This window comes from Melanotaenia boesemani, chromosome 12, assembly GCF_017639745.1.
Source record: "Melanotaenia boesemani isolate fMelBoe1 chromosome 12, fMelBoe1.pri, whole genome shotgun sequence".
Taxonomy (NCBI): domain Eukaryota; kingdom Metazoa; phylum Chordata; class Actinopteri; order Atheriniformes; family Melanotaeniidae; genus Melanotaenia; species Melanotaenia boesemani.
Genome location: NC_055693.1, coordinates 18,555,231 through 18,577,758, shown reverse-complemented (window position 1 = coordinate 18,577,758; position 22,528 = coordinate 18,555,231). Strand labels below are relative to the sequence as shown.

General features: G+C 37.9%; 1 protein-coding gene across 5 annotated transcripts in view; it reads right to left on the bottom strand.

Moving 5' to 3' along the window:
* Nucleotides 1-307: 307 nt before the first annotated feature.
* The window catches only part of csrnp3 (cysteine-serine-rich nuclear protein 3), a 24,799-nt gene continuing 2,578 nt past the window's right edge, over nucleotides 308-22,528 (bottom strand). For 4 of the 5 annotated variants that reach the window (XM_042002784.1, XM_042002786.1, XM_042002783.1 and 1 more), the window contains 4 exons: nucleotides 10,217-10,385; nucleotides 6,006-6,265; nucleotides 3,551-3,847; nucleotides 308-3,395 (listed from right to left, as the gene is read on the bottom strand). In XM_042002784.1, the coding sequence (XP_041858718.1) occupies nucleotides 2,268-3,395; nucleotides 3,551-3,847; nucleotides 6,006-6,265; nucleotides 10,217-10,379 (1,848 nt within the window). In that variant the 5' untranslated portion in view covers nucleotides 10,380-10,385 and the 3' untranslated portion in view covers nucleotides 308-2,267. Of the gene's footprint in view, nucleotides 3,396-3,550; nucleotides 3,848-6,005; nucleotides 6,266-10,216; nucleotides 10,386-13,341; nucleotides 13,685-22,528 lie in introns of those variants that run through there. The other variant, XM_042002785.1, reaches the window with a different exon arrangement.

Below are 22,528 nucleotides of genomic sequence, written 5' to 3'. Positions count from 1 at the left end.
ATCTAGTTTTATTGATTTAAGATCAGATTGAATGTGTTTTTCCATTTTTCAAATGGAAACAGTTTTGCGTTGTCAGAGGGGTATGGTGTGAAGAGTTATTTTGAGCGCAATAAATTCAGTTGGGTAGTAATGATGGCCACATTGTCTCATTCATCCCCACGGTCTGCAGAGGGCGCCTGAGACCACAGGACCTGCACTCAAGCAAGCACGACATGCCAACATTTCAGCATTAATTTCACACCATAAAGGAATTTTACATAAAATTTATTTGAAAATCATGTTTAAATGATCAACCACAACAACAAAGAAGGATGTAAGATTTATTTACAGTTGGAAACCACACATTTAAAAAGTTTTGTACCTTTTTGTGCAAAACATATGCATTTCACCAAATATGAAAAAGAATTAAATCAGGCACATGAAGCTTTACAACTCACAACACCCAAGAAACAAAAGACAACTATAAGATAGTGAAGCAATTTAATCAATACAGACTTTTAGTAAACCACAATAAATACTCATTTCAATATACCATTCATAATAAATATTGGAAAATTAAACCTGAACCCAGGATTTTTAACTGGATTAACTGTCAGTGTATCTAGCCTTCACACACTGTATGCTTTGGCACAATTAGTATGCACTAAAGGCTAAGATGATGCCACTGATTGCTTTAAAGTAGTTTTTAAACTTCCTCTGTACCATGAAAAGTGGCTCTGGAGATCCAAGACACTCAACAGACACCAAAGCTGTAGCACTGAACTCTGATTATAACAAAGCTGCATGTATTGAAAGCTTTGAAAGAAGGGCAAATGCCTGTTCATGCAGGAGCAGAGTGAAGTACTTCAGCCATACTGCAGAACTACTCAAAAAGTTATTGCAGTCAATGATTTGTTGAGCAGTCACTTCATTTTTTTCTTTTTACATTTTTAGTGAATTTATGAATAAATGTTAAAATTTTATTTACACATTTTTGGTAAGCAATTTTATCATATCTTGCTTTTCAATAGTATTTCATGGCAGACATGACTCTGGAGACATATTGTCTAGCTGTTTTATAGCTGAAAAGTAGAATCATGTTTACAAAAACAAGCTTTGATTGTCAACGTCGAATTTGTCTACCCCATACACAATTGCTAAAAACTGTGGCATTGTTCTGAATGAAACCAGAAGTGCTTTATGTACAAATTAGTACAGTCAAAGTCAACTGTATTGAAGAGAAAAAGTCTAACATTCATTGCACTTCAATAGAACAAACAATATCCTTATTGGATTGACAAAGTAAACAACTCCGAAGTTGGTAGAATGTTGCACCACTGGTTACTGTCTGAGTGAAGCCATTTATGGTGGTTTAATGATAAAGGAGGTTTACTGTCTGCAGTTTCTTCTTCCACTTCATCTAAATCACTGTTTCCATGAAATGATGCGGTAAATAGATTCGTTTGCAGTGACACATGCTAATTATATGACTCTTAGAGCGAACTGGGAGGAAACTAGGATTTGTCATTTAGAAAACCAACTGCATGCCACTGGACCCCGATACATACTATAAGTGCAAAAGGCAATGAACAGATTTTGGTGTCTGTTCATACTGTTTTCCAAAGTGTTCAGGTTTGTTTTTTTTTTTTGTTTGTTTTTTTTCATGCTTTCCAAAATCCATAAAAATTGCATATAAACATGACACAAAAGAAAAATGTACATGAAAACAACTCTTTGATGTGTGTGTGTATATATATATATATATATATATATACACACATACCCCACTGAGATACCCAAAACAGCATGCACAATTTTTATCAAAACAATTACCATATATGAGTATACATGTATAATTCGTCAATAATAAATAAACTGACGGCAAACTTTTTTTTTCTTTGCACATTTGACACATACAGCAGACATAGAAAAATTCCATCTACAGTACAATATCTGCTTGAAACTAGAACTTTACATCTGAAATTACAAGATACATTGCACAGCAGGACATAAATTGTATTTTTTAAAATCTTTTATATTTTGCGGCTTAAGCACAAACACTGTCGTGGAGAAACCTGCAAGAAAAAAAAAAGTTCCTCAAAGCAGTTTTCTTCACAAACCTATGGCTTTATGGTTACAGATGAATATGTGTTAGGGTTCGGTTAATTGCTTTGAAATTTAAGGTCAGATAATGAAAAAAGGCAATGATCACTGAACCTAGAAATGCCACTTGGTCAGGCTAAAGTGAGCACATTGTAATGAAAGAACACTTTGAAAGGTGAGGTCCTTTAAATGGCTGTGACCTCAGGGCAATGGTCTGGTAAAGGGAGGTTCTTAGTATTGTTTGCTAGTAAGGTCAGGTCAGAATGTCCATTAACATTTGACTCCTGTGGAGGCTGTACTGCTGTCATGCATGAGCCGTGGCTGCTGTAGGAACCCTGGCTGTTATTGTTCAGGTAGTTTTGAAACTGTGTCTGGTTCTGGCTGTCAGGCTGCTCCACAAATGCTGCTTTAGACAAAACATTCTTTGGGTCAGGTGTGTAGCATGTCAGAGGCGCAGCAGGAGCACCACCAGTGAGAGTAAAATGGTGATTAGTTGTGTATTGTTCCTCTGTCTGATTAGAGTAGTCTGTGTACTGCTCAGCAGCCACGCTGAACGGTCCCTGGGCCATGCTGCCATTGGACGTATTGACTGGATCTTGGAATACTAAGGCTTCCCTGTAGGGTTCGCTGTTTTGGCCATTGGAGCTGGCGCTGGAGCTCCCCAGCTGATAGTACTCAGCCGAGGAAGAGTTCATTAGGTAATTGTTCCCATTTATGTGGTTATCATGCGCCACAGAGCCATCACTGTAACACAGCACAGAGGACAAGGGCACCACTTCTGTGTGAGAAACTGCTGGAGTTGTCATGTCATCCTCAAAATTCTCAGACTTCTCTGCATCCTCTTCATCACCCTCTTCTTCCTCAGAGTCACTGTTAGCCAAGCTCTGTGTGCTGGAGTCAGACAGCCCGCTGCAAACACTGCTACTATCCTCCTCATCTTCCTCATCGTCTTCATTCTCCTCCTCCTCATCTTCGTCATCTTCCTCCTCTTCATCTTCATCCTCTAGTGGTTCCTCTATTTCTTCTGTAGCCTGCAGGTGCATGCTGGCTGTTTGTGGAACTGTATCTGACAACGAGTACTCCAACCTGTGCTGTGACGGGGCAAAAGGGTTTCCACTTCCCAGGTCATTAGCTTCACCATGGTAACCATTTGTTGGGGATGTTTGCTGCTGCTCGCGACTCTTCTCCAGTTCCAGCTTCATGATGGTGTGCAAAAAGTGGGTTCGAACACGTATGGGATTAAACTCTACTCTTCCAGTTGAGTTGCTGCAGCCCTCTTTTGTGCAGCCACATGGAAATGACATACGATCCACCTAAAAAATTACAACAGTCACAGTTAATAATGCTTAAGTGCTTCCTTAAATGTGCTACGTCTAACGCTGATCCCTGTACCTTCTCATTAAACGTATGTTTTTCTGTTCACAAGAAAGAACACGGAGCATGAAAACATCTGCGTCATGGGATTTACCTGACATTTGATCCCTGCAATGCTGCAGGCACAGGTCTCTGGGTCACAGAAAACTCTGCAATCGCAGCCGCAGTCCTCCCTGGACATGCGAATAGCCCGAAGTTCATGTTTCTCCTCCACTTCAATCTTCTTTACCCCAGAAGAGCGCAGCAATGCACGTCGCTTTTTAGTGGTAAGAGGCTGCAAGAAGAAGTACTCGTCCACCTCTGTGTTGTCTAGGTCGATTTCATCATCGGAAATGTCCTCTGCCGTGAGTGTATTGGCCTCCTCAGACTCCACTGTGCCATTCTTAGTCAACTAAAAACAAGATGGAAACATATCCAGTCACTTTTATAACAATCATTCTTTGTAAAAGTCTAAAACTATCACTCTTTAACTAGCAATTGTTTGTCTCGTTTCTAAAAGGAAATGTATTTTCACAAATAATTTGCTTTTTCAGCCTCATTTACAGCTAATATTTCACTGAAATTGGTTAAAATATGTACTAAAGATTTACTAAGAATCCCTGACTATGAGGCGCTGAATGCTAAGTCTTACCACTTTTTTTTTTTTATTTCTTGAAAAACACATTTTGATTCTGCTGTATGCAGTATAATTAAAATTTTATTTTATGTTGGTATGTGAGTAGAATAAAGTTAAATTGAACTGAAGTGAATTAAAAGTATTAAAAGTACTTTTTCACTCCATACAGGGACATTATATTGGTGCAAAAATAAAATAAATTAAAATAAAATAAAATAATCGTTGGTGTGATTACATAACTAAAGTAATAACGGACGGATTTTGATTAAATTTTCAGGAAATCTCCAAAATAAAATAAGGAACAAGTGATTAGATTTTAGGGGTGATCCAGATCAGCGCCTGGATCCAGGATTTGTTTAAAGGATTCTTTACAGGCACAGGGCAGGCACAAACATTGGTGAACATTGTCACATTTGGGTCTTTCGTCGGTGAAAACAAAAGGTTGCTAAAGCGTAACACCATTGGATTTTTTAATTGTCGATTTTTCTTTGATTTTCATAGATTTTCCTTTAAATCTGCCGAAATGTTGTGATGTGGTTGGGCTTCCATAAACATAGCTGTTCCACAGACAACAAAAAATCATTTTGTTAACTACTGAAAAGACATGAAAGCCCAGAAGGATGTGATAACTGGCTCGCACCTATCAAGCGTGTCAATGCTGATGGTACACTTTGGAGTCCTTCTCGGCATTTTGTCCATATCATTTTATGACTGGTGAGTAAAACATTTATTGTGATATTACTGTTTAAAACTTATTTTATAGATGCCAAAATACTCTTAAATGGCTGGTTACAGTGACGTTTTCAGTGTTTCTTGTCAGTAGCTCCTTCGCAATGTGACGGCTGATAGACTTAAAGGCATTGCTTAGTCCTACTGCCACTAGCTTAGCCTTGACACTGAGGATATCAATATAACTGTATGACATTATGGATAATTTTCTATCAAAAATCAATGGAGAAAATGTAAAACTATGAAAGCTGCACACTTTAACACGGACACTGGCATAATGCAGGGTTTGTTTTCACCGACAAGCTGTTCATAGTCACATGACCGCCGGGTTGTGATGTAGGTTTTTGCCTGTTCTTGGAGAGATAGGGATAATTTTGTCATTACAGCCTCTAACTCAAACACTAATGCCCACAATCACTGGGGAAAAAAGAAAAAAATTACAATTGCTTGGTGGAGTTCTTAGATCTTTGCATGCTTCTAGTTAAGCCATTAAATCAGTTTTGTATTATTGTGACACTTTGTATATGAATGACTCGGTTGTCACTATTGGGTCTCAAGATGCTATTTTATTACTCTATATTAAAATTTATTACTAACAGTGATTATTCCTATCACAGTGAGAGGTGGGTTGGCCCACTCTCTCTATGAGGTGTGACAGACACAGGACTTAATAAATTCATGAAGTCCTTTCTGATTTCTTGCCAACTTACATTACTTAAGTATTATTCTTTAACGTGCATCCTTAGAGAACCTACTCAAATGACTGGATTATACTACAGCTGCCAGCTGTTTTTGCTGAATGCGGTAATTACAGTTTCTCTTACTGTGCATCTGTAATGTCTAACAATCAACAAAATAATCAGTCTTGATTAATTCTGTCCTTTGGAAATGCCAAGTTTTTCATCTTTAATTTTATCTCTCGCTGTTCTTGTTTTTAGTAAATAAATTTAGTTTATAATAATTACACTAACTTATCTCAAATTGTTTTAATGTTGTATTCAACAACTTCTCATTTTCTGTTACCCAGTTCTATGTTTTCTTCTTCATCCCCCATTTTTTCTAAACTCAGCTACACTTTAAATGCCCACACCCCCTCAACATTCTCCAAGTTTAAATCAAGAAATCGACTTGCTCATAGTAGTTAGTTTCACACTGGTGTGTAACATTTAGGGTATAAAAAAAACAAACAAAAAAAAGCCTTTACCTTGAGTTTGATAGAGTTGAGTTTCTCCTCCTTCAAGTGATCTCTGAGCATATCTCTGTGGATCCTCTCTTGCTCCAGGGCAAACTCACCCAGGGAGTACTGCCTGATCCAGCTGTGCCTGTTGGACATGCCCAGCGTGCTGCCTCCTTGGCTGGGCACGCTGGTGAAGCCCTGCCGCCGGCTGAAGTAGTACACTGTCACATTCTCAAAATGCACCCTTCTAGTTCGCAGGCGCTTTTCCCTCTTCAGTATAGAGTCAGCTGCAAAGAAAAATGGGAACGTTAAATACACTATACAGCAAGTATTTTTCATTTCTGGTATAAAATATTTTTGACAAGTCATTCATCTCTTGTGAAATTATTTAAAGCTGTAAATTACAGCATCAAGTACAATTAAGAACTGCTTTGTTTGAATTATTTACACATTCTTTTATGTTGGGAAAGATCAGTTTAACAGTTCTGTAAAACCTGTTTAAGAGCATTTTATAGTAATGTGACAGTTTTTAGTGTGCCTTAAATGCCTGAGATATGAGGAATTTTTACTTGCTGGCTTTTCAACAAGCTTTTACATATCTTGAACTTGCACAGATTTTTCAGCCCCTCTGCCTGACATGCGAGTCCCCAGTGTGTCTTTTTAAGGAGAGCTCTACAAGGGGGAGGTGCAAAGAGGAGGGCAACACTGGAGCATAAATAATCCCCTGCCTGGCCCAAAGAGGAAGAGTGCTGGTTCACACAGAAGCAGCATTACCCAGTGTTCAAACCTCATCAGACAGACATGACAAATAAAAACCATCTGGTTCCAGCAGCTCTCCACCCTGAGCAAGAGGCACAATGCATTTAATGAAATATGAAGAGATATTAGACCGATGCGCCTAAGCAGCGCTGAGTTTAATCATTTTCAAGAAGACATGCACAACAATGATGGTGGGTGTAAGAATTAGCATTAGCATTAGCAGATCTTGTGGCATGGGTAATTACTTTTCCTGAGCATGTCAATATTAAAGGATGTAGCCCATTTTTCACACACAAGTTTCTCCGCCTTTAAAGACTCCAACATTCTGACCCGACTGTTTTTCAGATACATTATCAATGTTTTTCATCCTCACCCTGTCACCCCATCAAGGGCAGAAATCAAAGCCACTTAGAACGTTACCGTTTCATCTGTCTGCCTAGACAGTTATCATGCACAGCTCCCTTGCAGCTTTTGACCTTCTCGAACTTCCACCTACGGTTAGCTCCAGAGGTGAAGTCCACCACCACACTTATGTATTAAATCTTTCTATACCATGTTTTTTTTTCCAATTTTTAAACACACATGGTGTTATGAGTCCCTTATTTTGTGGTTTTCCCTGAAGGAAAAAGTAAATAAGTCAGTCTCATCTCTCCAAATGCAAATTTTTTTGTTAGAAATTATGTCAGCATCCCTTAGAAACTTGCAGAGGAGACGTTTCTTTTTTTAATGGATTGTGACTGTATTTTTTCATACAAATTTAGTTTAAGCCAAAAATGACTGTGGAATCTCTTAGTGACAGGCCTCTTTTGAGTCATTTGCATAACACAAAGCTTTATCAAATCTCAGCTGTAAGCTTATCTTAATAAACCCAGAACCACATTTGCAGATCTCCTCTGTACTTATTTCCTTCATGTTGCTCAGCTCAAAATATTTTAACCTAAACTAATGCACAGCAGTAGATTTACCACTACAGACACTAAATACGGCTTTTATTTATTTTAGATAACTGTAAACTGAATATTTTTTCAATTTATTTTTGGGTATTAGTGCCCTTTATTTAAAAGCAACTTGGCCTCAAAGGGAACGATGGAGGGATGACATGTTGCAAAGGGCCCAAAGCTGAAGCTCGAACCTCTGCTGGCTGGAGCTTCTGCGTCTGTACACAGGGAGACTGCTCAAGCAGCTGAGCTACCCAGCGACCCATGCTTTTTTTATTTTTGATGGAACAGGATTATTACATATTACCATTGCCAGGCAACAGTGGGCTGGATAATTGTTTTGATCCAGCATAGTAGCTCCAGTGCAATAAGAGAAAGATAAACTCAATCAGGAACTGTAAATCATTACAGCAACACACACACTAAAAGAAATAAATGAATGTGTAAATATATACAGAGACTATGTATGATATATGTACAGATTAGCTCCCTAATATATCAGTAGCGAAATAAACAAGGTCATGATTGATGTGTCTGAACAAACTAATTCAGTTTGAGTTCAGGCCGGTATATGAGATCCTGTGACAAGTAGGGTTGCAAAGAAGGCAATGTGTAGGTATGACTGCTGGAGAAAAGACTGTTTCTTTACTTTAATATTCCTTATCTCTGTTTTGGATTATTCTAAACAAAATTTTCTACTTTAATCAAAATGAAAGATAAATCTATTTTGTCTGTTCATTAGAAATATCACACAAAATCTGTTTACATATCATCAAGTGATGAAGAAATTAAAGCATAGACAAATAAAAAATAATGAAATATTGCCAAGTTAGAACCAACTAGACTGACATAATGACCTTATTATTATTGAGTTTAGGGAAATTTTGGGCCATTAAAGATATATTATTAGAAAGACACTCTGTGAGATAAGAAAGCCTACTAGGGACTGTAGATTTTATCAACATGTTCAGATGAGGAATCAGCATAAAGACAATAATCGACATTATGGTCTTGAATAAGTTAAGCAGGAGGTAGCATATAAATAAAGAACAAAAAGGAGCAAATCAAAAAGAAGCACCTCCGTTAAGCCACTGAAGAGGTAAAAATATTCAGAGTAACACAGTTAAGTTCTAACAGGTATGAGTGCAATACACTAATATCTGAAACTGATACCCAAGGCTCTAAGCAAGGTAGTGTAATGCTGTGGTTGACAGTATTAAAGGCATTACTTAAATCTAACAGAACCAAAATCAAACAGTCTCCTCTATCTGCACTCAGCAGCAGGTCATTAGTCACTTCAACAAGTGCTTTCTCTGCAGTATGAAGTGCTCTAAAACAGACTGGAAGCTGTTAAAAACACTCTTATCACTCATAAAATGCTATCGGCTGTGCAGAGATGACTTTCTCCAGAACCTTACACAAAAAGGCCAACAGTGTGTGGCTACTTAAATGTAAGTTGTCCAAATTAGATTTCATTAACAGTGTATGAACAAATTGGCATGTTGGAAACTGTCTGGAGAAGAACCAGAGGCCAAAGTATTACTTCAAAATCTGTATTATAACAAGACTGACTGTAGAGAATATTTCTTTAAGCAGCCAAGTGGGAACAATTTCTAGAATGCAGGAGGAGGTCTTCATGTGGGAGAGTGTACACTGATTCTATTGAAACTGTGTAAAAGCAGGAGAACTAACAGAAGGAATTTAAATTACGTAAGAAACAGGCTGATCATTCCTGCTGTATTTAAAAATTATTTTGTATTTCATTTTTAAAGAGCTCCATGTTAGATTCTTCAGAAGATGGGGAGGGGGGGGGGGGGTGTTAACAGCAGAATAAATAATCCTTAACATTAGTTCAGTAGTTCAGTAATAAGCACAGTTTAAGCACAGTTTCACTTCACTATGGCCAAACAACATAATAGCGTACATTTGAAGATGTGGGATCTAAGTCATTTTTTCTCTCCAGTTTTGAAACACAAACAAATATTAACATTTAAAAAAATAATAACATGAAAATGTTTCCCTCAATTTTACCAATCCCTCATTCTCTCTTTAAAAGAAAGATTCATATGAAAGATCTGTTAAGAGAATATGTTAGTATATGGTTGTGCCAGTGTTCACTGTGTGGTGAATCTACAGTACATGTACAGTGCCAGCCGTGTTAAACACACAGCTTGAGACAGCATCAGCTCATTCTGTCTGGGTCCACTCGCTGATGCTTCTCCTAATGAGGGAGGCTGCCTGTGCATGCGTCCCCTTTATCACAGCACTTGCCTCCTCTCCTCTGTAATGCACCGTCTCAATTCTAAATTCATATGAGACTCCCTTATCAACACACATGCAAATTTGTTTTCTTTGACCTGCATCCTGTAATGATTGTGAGCTACAAAATCAAAATGGCTCTCAGAGTTATTCCAATCCTGATTAAAAATCCCTTTAGCTTTGTTTTTCTTTATGTGAAATTATGACATTAATCTTGCTGTCAATAGGGTGCAACTGCGACAGTGAGAATAATGCATGCATTTAAAAGATGTTGGCACTCACGGGTGAAAGGACCTGAGGCAGAGGGGTTGACACTGTCGCTGCTATCCCCACTCTCGCTGCAGGAGACCTCATCATCAGACTCCCGCACAGAGGAGCACGGGGAGGAGGAGGCTTCCACTTCCTCAAATTTCCTCTTCAATATTCCGCTCATGGCCTGCTGCATCTGCACCTGAAACCGAGAGACAGCAGAGGGGCCACGCATTATTTAATATCCAGTTTAGGGCCTCCATAATCCTCAGTTCACTCAATTAGCCACCAATCCGGACTTCACCACTTTCTCACAAACACACACACAGAATCTCTCCTGCTGCTTTCCCAGCTTCTAGGTGTTCCCTGGGCCATTGATCACCTTTGCACAAAACAGAAGAGATGGAAGAAGAAAGCTGCTAATTGCATACTATGTCTGCCTAACAGGAAGTTCATTCTACTGTTTGATGAAGAGGCTGGGAGAAAAGACTGCCTAGACCGACTTGTCGTGCCCTACTACCTGTCAGGATTAACTTTTGTACAGCATATAACACAATGTGTGGATTGTAACTGTACATATGAAGCAGAATAATAACATATACTGTCTTAAAATGTATAAAAGGCAGCTTACAGAAAAAGAAATCCAGCTTTTTCGAAAGGAAAGACAAATTGGTATGAGATGTTGGTATATATTTTTGTTTTGTTCTTTGTTTTTTAAATCCAGGTGCAAGCACACATTTTTGTATAGTTATCCAACATATGACTATTTGCATGAGATGATGCAGATCTATCACTATCCTGTACATCATTAATGCTCTTAAATCAGTAGTTTCTAAAAAAAAAAAAATCACACTCACACACACACACACACACACACACACACACACACACACACACACACACACACACACACACACACACACACACACAAAAGGCCTCAGGTGAATGCAGTTATAGCCAAAGCATCACAGAGGAAAAAATCCATACTGCGAATAGCTACAATTGTTCGTATAATCTTCTGCAAATGCAACCAATAATCACGTATCATAAAGCATTCTAAAAATAGTGAAGAAGCAGATATAATTGCTACCACAAAACCTTTCACAGTTCCGTCAACAATGATGACGTAAGGCAATGTTATGCACAAATAGTGAAAAATAACCCTTTTAATGTTTAATGTTTATTGAAGTCAGTCATGCAAAGGTTTTTGTAACAGACCACTTTAATGTCAAGTGAGAGAATCCATTAACTCTCCCTGACTGATGATGCAGTCAGAAAAATAAACAAGAACAGGCTCATCCATCAAATATACTAAAACTGATTGTTATTACACTGAAACTATCAAACTAAATAATTTTGATTTCTGCTTTTGTTCCTGTCAATAATATCCTGCCATGTGCACTTTGAAAATACAGGGCTAGTTTAATATTGGTGAAAATGTAGACCTTTAATGTATTAAAGTGCAAAGCCTTGTGTTCCCTGTTTTAACAACAGTAACTGGAACATCATGTTACAATTAAAAATAACATAACAGTGCTGCAGTGGCATAGCAAGGATTGCTATGACTGGCAGTTTCTCTCACTGCTTTCTCTCTTAGAACCTGGAATCAGTAAAGACAGCATGCATCTTCAGCCAGTCCCACTCTGTCTATCTGCCAGAGCGGCTTGTGGGGGAGTTCCATTCACAGACAGCCTCAGTGTTTCATCTGGGCTCCGCTATCAAGTCATTACAGATGCAAATGCTGCCTAAGAGAGAGGTGCAACCCAGAGAGGACTACCAGTGCCAGCAAGAGGGTCATTGTTCCCTGGAGGCTGTGCTTGTTCAGTGCAGTGACATGGCATGGCTAGAATTTGGAGAACCTCCAGAGTCAACAGCTCTACCTACAATTAAGGAATGTGAGGCATCCTCCATGTGGGAGAGAGTGAAGGAGAGAGGAGTCAGTCAGGATAACCTAATTGAAAAAAATTCTCTTCATAAAGAATTTATAACGATTTGGATGAAAAATATGTGGCTGTATCCTGAGCTGGTGGGAGCTTTCTTTTACAGTCTATAAAGCAAACTGAACAGGCTGACCAGAAACTGAATCTCTTCTCTTATCTGAATGAGCATGACGAGACTATGAGCAACTAGAAAGGGAATACATTACATAATCATCTCTTGTGAGATTTTGAAATGTGATCAAATAAAGCTGCTGATAAAACATAAAAAACAAACACACAAAACAAACTATTTCTTTTAATTCCCCCCACCATTTGTGCAAAACAGGAATGGAAATTTCCACCAGAGATGACCTGTGCAATTTTAGTCCATTTCCTAGTGAGGGTCCAAATTAGATACCATTGTTGGAAGCATATTCATACGCTTAGCCCTTAGTTGATGATGCACTAGGCTTTGATACCAAAAGTGGTTTCCATGGAGATTCTAATGTACTCTCACAACTAGTGCTTCCCCGTATGGCAGTATTTCCAGTGTTAAAATACTGTGTATGAGGACACTTAACAACAAAGCAGTGATGTCAGAGCAAATTCTGTTGGTACAGTTAGTCCTTTCTCAGATTAATCTCTTACAGATTTGTCTGCTTTTTGTTATGACAGCATGAAAAGTTAAAATCTTGACACATAATGGGCAATGACATCATAAACCACAGAGCAGTGGGTGATGTACTGTAGCGTGAACCTCCTTCATCGTGACCAAATAAAAAACAGAGATTGATGCTCCTCTCCAACAGCTCTTTCTTTGTCTTCACTGTTGCCTTACCACTAATCGAGGCTGGGCAGCACACACTATTGTAAAAGGGAGAAAATGCCAGAGAAAATATTGCAGCAAGAGCCAGCTTAGAAAGCCCCTCCCTAAGTTTGCCTCTGTGTGAGCACACATCAAGTACAGATACAAACTCTTATCCTTAATCAACAGTGCTCACAGCTTTGTAGCACACTTGCTTCCTAAATGCAACGATTTTCCTCCCATCATTCATAAAGTTCCCACCATCACAATAAACTGATCTGACCGTGCAAGGCTTAAAACACTCATCCCAAGTGATGCCAACAAGCCTATGGCATCTGGAGCAAGTCATGACACATCAATCCTACGGTGACTACATTACACTTCTGCATGTGTGTGTGTGTGCGTGTCTATTAGCCCTCCCAGAAACAACTGACCTGTATCCACTGATAGTGTGACTCCTTTCACCTCTTCTCGCAGTGCAGCCACACAGTCACAAATGTGACTATTCAAAAAAGGTGAAACATGATGAATGAAGAGATTCCCATTTTGTTTCAGTCCACTGACTTGCAGCGACCCCTAAGCTCCACAGGCATGAGCAAGAAGGGTGCAGGAGAGTGAGGGAGACTAGTAATTTTCCAGGTCTTACTGCACTGTCGGTACCATATGCTTTATTGTTACAAGACGACAGTCTTTCTCACTTTAACTCCCTCTCTGTCACTGTGTTGCTCTCTCCTTCTCTTTCTCTCTTTGGCCACACAAAGGCTCATTAGCTGCAGCCGGCTGAAAGGCAGGAGCCTGACTGGAGCAGAGTGGAGCAGAGCAGAGGCAGCCTGTGAGATCACATGGGTGGGATGTCTGAGAGAGAGAGTCAGGCGTGCCTCTGCTACTGCTGTCTGCAGATATTTTTACCAACATGAGCTGGAGAGAGGGAGGAGGGCAACAAAGGGGGGTGGGGGTGGTTAGGAGGGAGCAGTATGGAGCGGGGGGGTAACAAAATGTTGAAGAAATTGATGAGGGGAGGTATGTGGGAAATGCAGGGCAGTGGGAAAATGGGGCAAAAAGGGGGTCTAACAGAAATGCATAGAGAAGGGGATTCACATGGGAATAATGAAGTGGAGGGGGGAATGAGAAAAAGGTGGAAAGGGGTGAGAGCAGGGCAAAAAAAAAAGAAAAAAAAAAAGAGGAAACATCTGATGCCAAGAACAACACTATAGAGTGTGTGTGCGTGTATGTTCATACCCCCCACCCCCACTCCTGAAGATTAGATTTTAAGGCTAAAATCTAATTAAACAACAAAATGATCATACAGAAAAAAATGTTAGCAAAAGTTAGTTTTCCTAATGCAAACAGTCTGACAGTATAGTTGGGAGAGGTTGAGATCAACATAAACTACCTCATCCACAGGAAATAAGATTTGTCAGCACTGAAGTGAATGTGCTCCTGACACTTCCTATTCCAGGAAGTTCTGCTGAAGAGTTACTGGGGCCTCAGCTTGTGCAGTGAAAGAGCCACTATCCCATTCTTGCACTCAGTTGGATCGTATGTCAACATAAAAGGTCCAGCACTTCCTCTTACAGGATAACTTTAAGCCTGGACCTTTTTTTTCTCTTCCTTGAGAAGCAATGCAGTATTGGAGTTATTATAAGCAAAGGCTAATTTTCTGAGCACAAACACAGGGATACTACACCTTTCTTTATTACTGCACAGCAAGAAGGAGAAACATTTTAGATATTCTGAATAAAAAAGATTATCATTCATTATTAATGGTAACAGATCCTCATTTATGATTAATTTTGTTTGTTTCTTTTTTTTATACATTCCAGTAAGATATAATCTATTGTGAGTGAATCTGGCAGCTCAGATAATGTTTGTTAAAGACATTCATTGGCAACTTTGTATTAAAAGATTTGTAGTTTTCCTTCTATACAGCTTTAAGGAAACTAATCTAATTTGCTCTTGCTATGCTCTGCATTCTGCAGTCTTTGCTGAACCTCAGCTTCACAAAGCTGCACTCTTCCTCCATCCATTCTCTCACCACCTCTCTCTCCTTGACATTATCACGTCATCAAGCCAGTAAGACATTTTAGAAGAAAGATAATATACCTACAAAGATAATCATAATTTTAAACATAACTTTTTATAGCAAACATCCATGACATCAGTCAGTTATATTTCCTTAGTGTCATTATTCTGTGGTGTGTTGTGGATGTAACACTGACGTGGAGCAGTGCATTACTTTTATACAAAATGCTAAACTGGCAAAATCAGTTGAGGCAGTGGCAGATGCAGTAATAAAATATTAGAGTGGGATAGATATTGCAGTTAAGGTTTTGTCTCTTTAACTGTTTCCTTTTAAATATGAGGTTTGTAGACTGAAAGCCAGAGGAAGAGTAGTCACTGTACTCTGACAGACCTTGCTGAGTACTCAAAACTTACATTTGGCTATTGCAGCTGAATCAGAAAGTCCACAGAACAAGTAAGCGTTTCACAACTGCAGCAGTAAAAAGATACATATGCTACATAGACACACACTCACAGAGGGGCCATTATATAGATTATAGCTCATATAATGAATAAAAAAGAAAATGCAATGTCCATTGTCTATAAGTAATTTTGACATAATTCCAACAAATCGTTATACCAAAACTATAAACAAAGTATATACTAAATGAATACTGAATGGTACAAGCTACTCAGACTAATGAATAGCTGCTGTTCCTATGATCGCATATTTTTAATTTATAATCTTTTGACGTTTAATATGCCGTATGTGTTTCTCTCTTCTCCTCTAAAGAACTATGCACAATTTTTTTAAAAGCCAGTGCTACTGACTTAGTCATGCTAATAGGTGGGAAGATGAGGAACACTGATTCATACCTGCTAGATTTGTGGTGTCTAGATTTTGCTCTACCTGGCAAAGAGGGAGAAGGCAAAACTAATAACTAGATCTCTGATTTAAATGACATCTGCATCCATTATTTGTATAATAGAAGTTAGTAAAAGCAAACAAATACCCAGATCTGTTTTTTTAATATAAGGTTCTAATAAAAAGACAATTATATCAATCTGTTTTTTGCATCTGGTTGTTCCTCTGACTATTTTCACCAAGACCTCTTTTGTCATTTTATTTTATTTATTATCTTATTTGCTATGCATTAATCATAAGCATCACACATATATGATGTATTATTACATAAAAATGCAAAGCATGAGCTGGAGATGGCATTTGTTACACCACTGCACCAATTACAATTGTGACCTATATTTGCTCTGACTTCAAGAGGCTCTCTCATCTGAATGAAAGCAACAGAAGATGGCAGGCACATATAAATAAAGAGAGGTTTAGAAATGATTTAATTTTATGTTTGTCGTCATTCTGTAATTGCAGCCAGTTGCCAGACATTTTAAAATATGAAACATTCAAACACTATTGTTTTATAAGGTGAATAAAGGAGTCAGTTCTGTTATCTTTAATCATTAGAGATACAGGACCTGACTTTGCATGTGTTGAGTTAAAATGCAACATCTAAATGTAGTGACCACATAAAGTCACTACAATGTTTGTTTTTGAACTGTCTGGATTCATGAGGATGTAAAAACAGCTCTTGAGCAGCAGAGAGAAAAAAACTAGAGGGAGTCATTGTGCATCACTGTCCTTTGTAACCTGCCCAATGCAGCCATCACACATTATGTTAAATACCATAAAGTCCTGAAATATTTAACCTACTGCATTAGGTTAAAGACCAAAACTATCAAAGGAAAAGATATGGGAAAAAACAACAACAAACAAACAAAAAAACAATGCAGCTATTAGTCATGTGTGTGAAGGGGTCTGGTTGGCTCCTGTGTCATGTTAATTTGTAGAAGGTTGTTGGTAATGGTCCAACATCCAAGGCTGCCATCTGAAGACGAGTACAGTCTCCCATTGGGATCGCTATGTTCTTTAAATTAGTTTTGTTTGAAACTTTATATTCAGATTAATTAGTTGCTTACTTTAGAACTAATTTGCTCTTAATTTAGGTTTAGACATTAAATTCAACTTGTTTAGATTTAGGAAAACATCATGGATTGCCTCAAATTTAACCCAATGCATGTAAATAATCTCCTTTTTCAAGCCTACTGGAGTGACAAGTCCCCATCAGCAAATCACACTAAAATTGTCACCGATACACATTTATTTTAAAGTTCTGCTTTACAAAAAGAAAATATGATTAAATACACAATTGTTCCACCTTTTTTCATTATTTTTAATTGAACTGTGCTGTATTTGAATCCAAACCATGATGTTTTCTTTAAAATTTAATCATGCATCTAACAATAATATGGAAAAATGAAGTTACCAAAAAGTAACTCAAATGGTAATTTAATGCAAAGTAAAGTAAAGTAAAGTAAAGTAAAAATAAAGTAGGATGATAGATGCCACAAGACAAAAAATAGACAAACCTCAGCTTCCAAGGTGAAGGTATACTCTCACCACCACTAAGCCTCATGTAATGTAGTGGCAAATCTCAATAAATCAAACATATTACAACACAAAATACAAATTACACAAAATAATACATCACACATCAAATTATACCAGAGAAAACTGAAATCTGGAAAAATTTATCTTATCTTCAGAAATGATACCGGTAGTGAAATACCATTGTACAATAAGAAACAATGATTTTAGATTATGTCAGTATCGATTCTTTAAAAATGTTTCCACATCAATCCCACTAAACAGCACACCTTTGATGAGAAATGCCTCTAAAAGGTAACACTAAATAAAGCAGTTTAACTGTATCACAAAACCATGACTTTAACCTTTTTCAGAGAGGAAAGGTTTACTATTAAGTTAGGTTTAGGAAAAGATTGCCATGTTCATGGTTGGACCAGAATCAAGACATCCAGCTTTGCAAGTTTAAACCAATTGGTAAACTAAATAAAATAAATTAGGAAATTCTGTTCCAGGAAGGCTACATTCATTCTCATATAACTGTTCACTGGTCGTGCCCAGTTGATTTAGTCAGTAAGCTGGAAATCTAACAAGATCTCCTGATTATTAGCTATGCATGTACACACTATTTGCATTTTTCAAAAACCCAGTTTTCTCGAAGAGGATCGCTGTTACTCATTGAGTTTGGATGGGCATAGATTAATAAGGACTGTATGAAAATTAGCTTCTTTTTTCTGTCTGTTACTCCCAAATGTCCATGTCATTCAATATGGCTGGCCACATTACAAGCTCCAAGTGTTTCCACAGTGATGAAGTACACATTTATACAGCCCAGATGGCTTCTGCAAATTTCTTTTTTTTTTTCTTTTTTTATTAACATGAGAAAAATTTTGTTAATTGCAGCAGGCTCAATCTGAATAACTAAAGGTGCATTCCAACAGAACTTACTGATGGAAATGCATTGCAAAGACAAACCCTGCAACCACAAAAGCTCCTCATTCATGCAGCCAGTCTGAGGTTGTATGTCGGACTCATCCATCATGGGTGTCACACAAAACCATAACCGGCAAAGAGAAATAAAGAGACAGAGCCAGGGAGAGAAAGACTCGGGTCTCAGCTGCACTCCCCTGAGGAGAGGCTGCGGCCTGGATGATTATACAGCTACAGATGATGTCAGTGGAGGATCCCGGCCGCCGACAACACAAACACAACGCTCACATATTCACTGAAGCCGCTTTGTAGAAAGTATGAGGCGGCTTCTTAAACTGTACATAAAAAGACGGTGGAGCAGAGCAGGCATCGTGAGGGGTTAGGGGGCCATCTGCCTTATTGTGTCCATGCAACCATCATGTTCAAGGATAATTTAATAAACATTTGCGTTCTGTCTCTGGAGGATGCAGTTGCAGGGAGCATGAACCAAATATGAATGGATGTTGTGGGTGGTCAAAAAAAAAAAAAAAACGAGAGAATTGCTTGCTTATTAAAAATAAAAAAATAAAAATAAAAAAGGAAAAAGGGAAAAATTAATATAAAAAGGCAGAAGCAGAAAATAATTCTTTGTGCGAATGTTGTATTTTAAGCTTGTTAAGCATTGGCCTTTCACTGTGTAGTTTAGGTTACAACAGCAAGAAAATATTACTGGTCAGATTGACTCAAGCAACAGATAATTGTCAAATACATTCTTCTCTATTTTCAGTGGGCTTTCAAAGAATAACACATGCATGCAAATAAAAAAAAAACTCAATTAAACACAAAGGAATCCATTTAAGGAAATGTTGTGACATCTACAGATTTATGCAAATGAGACTTCACATGCGCTCTGTACATTTGTTAACTTGCACTTGCCCGAGGCTGCAGACAGATCTGCTCCACACACATGAAAGTGGGGGTGGAGGGGTAGAAGAGGGAGAGGGAATGCGAGGGGGTGGGAGGGAGTGCAGCCTACTGTTCAGCACTCAGCACACGGAGGAGCTGCAGCCTGGTGATGCCTGCTGCAGCCTCTCCTCTGCAGCTACTGCGCTGAGAGTCATTGATCTGTTCTTTCTCCTCTCGGAACAATAAAGAAAACATGGCTCCTGATTAACCACATGGGTTTAGAGAAAAAAAGGTGCTCCATTTATACATGCACAAGTTTTACTATTACATCTCAGGTAATCACAAAGAGTCAAAGATAGCTTCCTAGTGAAGGAACACGTGTAAGACTGCATTCTGATGAATAGCTGATTTTCTGGCAACTACTTGTTGAGAGCTCTGTGCTTGTGAACTTTTTATTTCCTGGTAAGATTGTGTGTTTTCTTTAAATCTTTCACACCAGCATTTCCAAGATTTTTAATGAAACACACTTAAACTGAAGCATGATCTTTAAGCAGGCATTTCAACCAACTCCTCCGCAGCCTTTGTTGTTACAAGCAGCGATCAAAATACACAACAGCAGACAAGTAGGAAGGTAGGCGCTCCACATCCAGACTAATGTTTTGATTTGCTGTAATTCAAGTCTCACGCTGTGGAGGCATAATCAGGTACTCTCACCCTTATGTCAATCACAATGCACATCTAAATTATTCATGCCTCTATATTTTATTTATGACTATATTTTCCCATGCCACCTGAAAGTTAGCAAAAGCCAGTTTGCTTGCAGAAACAGAGCTGCCAAAGCATTTCATAGAGACGGGGCTGCTTTCATCTTTCTCACAGGCTGAGGAAAGCTGTGGGATGTGGAGTTCATATTCTGCAGACAAGCCTTATCATTTATATATAGCCAGTATCATGGCGAGATCTTGAATAATTTTTTATATGCAAAACATTTGCACTGTTATCTGAAAAAAAAAAATTGGGAAGTAGGCCAGCTGTGCTTGCTATTACAATATACGGTGAATTAGAATAATACAAAAACACAAGCGATGCAGAAAAGTTCTGGGTGGGAATAGTGTTATAGGTTAGTAATTTCAATTCTATGATGATTTAATGTCTCAGCAGTTCTAATGAAGGAGCTGTTAAAGCTGAGTGTAAGATAATAAAGGTTTTCACTGGGGAGGTGTGTTATAACTGTAAGCTTGTAAACTATTTCATGCTAATTTTCACCTACAGAAGATGGAAGCATTCTTAAGAGTTAAAGATATTCCTACATTTTAGAAAATAAATAAATAAATAAATAACTAAATAAATAAACAAAGCATTTTTCAATAGTTCAAACATGATAACACAAAACAGACATCAGTTAAAATCAGAAATTTGCAGTTATTATCATGTTTGTTTTTTCTATTTCAGTATTCTGTCTTGAAATTCTTTAATAACAGGAATTATTGACCTTTTGTTTTAAATTCCTCTCTTTCTAAAATAACTGTTAGGAGATTCAATTTAGGTTAAATTGTGCTAGAAAAATAAATAAATCACTTGCACACTTATCGCTATCTCATTGAAAAGTACTATCTAAGCATTTACCTTCAGTAGAGGAAGAAACATTGTGAACTTGGATGTGTTAATAAAATACACTTTTGGGAGAAAATGTGTGTTTTTTATTGGCTACCACAGATGGGAAGAAGGTGGCAGCAACTTTTAAAAAGCCACAAATCAAGGGTTCAATGCAGTGCCTTTCTTAATTTATTTAACGTGTTAAACATGGAACTGGCTTAAGATAAATGGTTTCTTTAACAAAGGACATCAAGTCAAAATGGCAGTGCAGAGCAGTTTTAATAAAGCTGCATCATAATATACAATCTCCTAATTTTATTTACATGTCTATCCATACATTACCTGTAATAAAAAATAAGAAAAAAAGCAGTGATGTATTTTTAAATTGACAGACAAAACTTCTCGATTCACAAAAATAACCTTTATTATTTATTATTTTTTTTCTAGACATAAGTTGATGAGGACTAAACATTCCAAATAGGTGTCATGGCAACATCTCAAGGGAGCGCAATACAGGAGCGTGAAAGCCTGACACAGCTCAGCCAGGAAGGAGCCAAACACACAAAAAGAGTCACATCAAACGCTTCTAAATTGGAACCATAAACCCTGCCGAGCCTCACAAAGCTGCTACATAATCAGAAAGGTTGATATTAGTTCACACTCAAATCCTACTGACTGGATATTTCATCGATGTTCCGATTTATATTCAGTGAATGTGAAGAGAGGCGTCAATTAAAATGTGCTGTGACAATTAATGAAAGCACATTGAATCTGTAATGTGGAAAGAAGAATGGCTGAGAAAGCCAATGGATGCATATGATATGCCACAAAAACAGCTGCCTAGTTTACAAAGCCTGTCATCTTCCCTGAATAATTGATAAATAAATGTGTTTCAGTTAAAAAGCAAAAAAAATAAATAAATAAACAAACAAATTTACACTTAGAAGGAAATTTTGTACAATTAATTTCTGAAGGATTCTACAGGTTTCCTCTATGTAAGCCGTATTTATGTGTTTGAGTAATTCCCCATTTTTTTCTATGCAAATCAATTTTAAATTTACTACGGCAGCCGGTTAAAGAGAAATTGAAATATATATATATATATAAAAAAATTTAAAAAAATTTAAAAAAAGAACATGTAGTCCCCTACGGTAACTCACAATCTGACCTTTAACCCTACTTTGTAAATCTCACTGAACCTCCAGGTCAATCTAAAACACCAAAGTCTTGGTGTTCCTCATAAAAGGAAACAAAAGAGATTCATCCATCCGTGTGGACCTTTGTGCAGAGACAACTCACCCACATCAGCCTCCTGCAGAGAGCCTCTCCTTACTGCTGCTAAGCCACAACACCTTTTCTGTGAATCTTAAATGGACTACATTTACTGTTATCACGCCTGAGCCATCTGTGATACAGTATGTAATACCAGCATGGCTGAACCACTTCTTCATAATAAGCCTGCAGCTTAATGATGCAGCTTTTTTACAAGTAAATACATCTACTTAATGTTTCAATGTCCTTTAACGCTGTGCCACGTGTACTAATTAAATTCTGCTCCCAGTAGAGGACTGGGTGCTGATAGACTGAGGAAACAGATGGATCAGAGAAGGAAGCCACACTGTCAAATGCAGAGAGGCCCCACTCCCCAAACACATGCAGCCCAACTCCTCACTTTTTAGATCTCAACCATAGATATTGAAACGGTTGTGTGATTGTGTGTTGCATGTTGCACACCTGCAAACAGCTTTGGGTTGTTTGACTTCTTCTTTTGT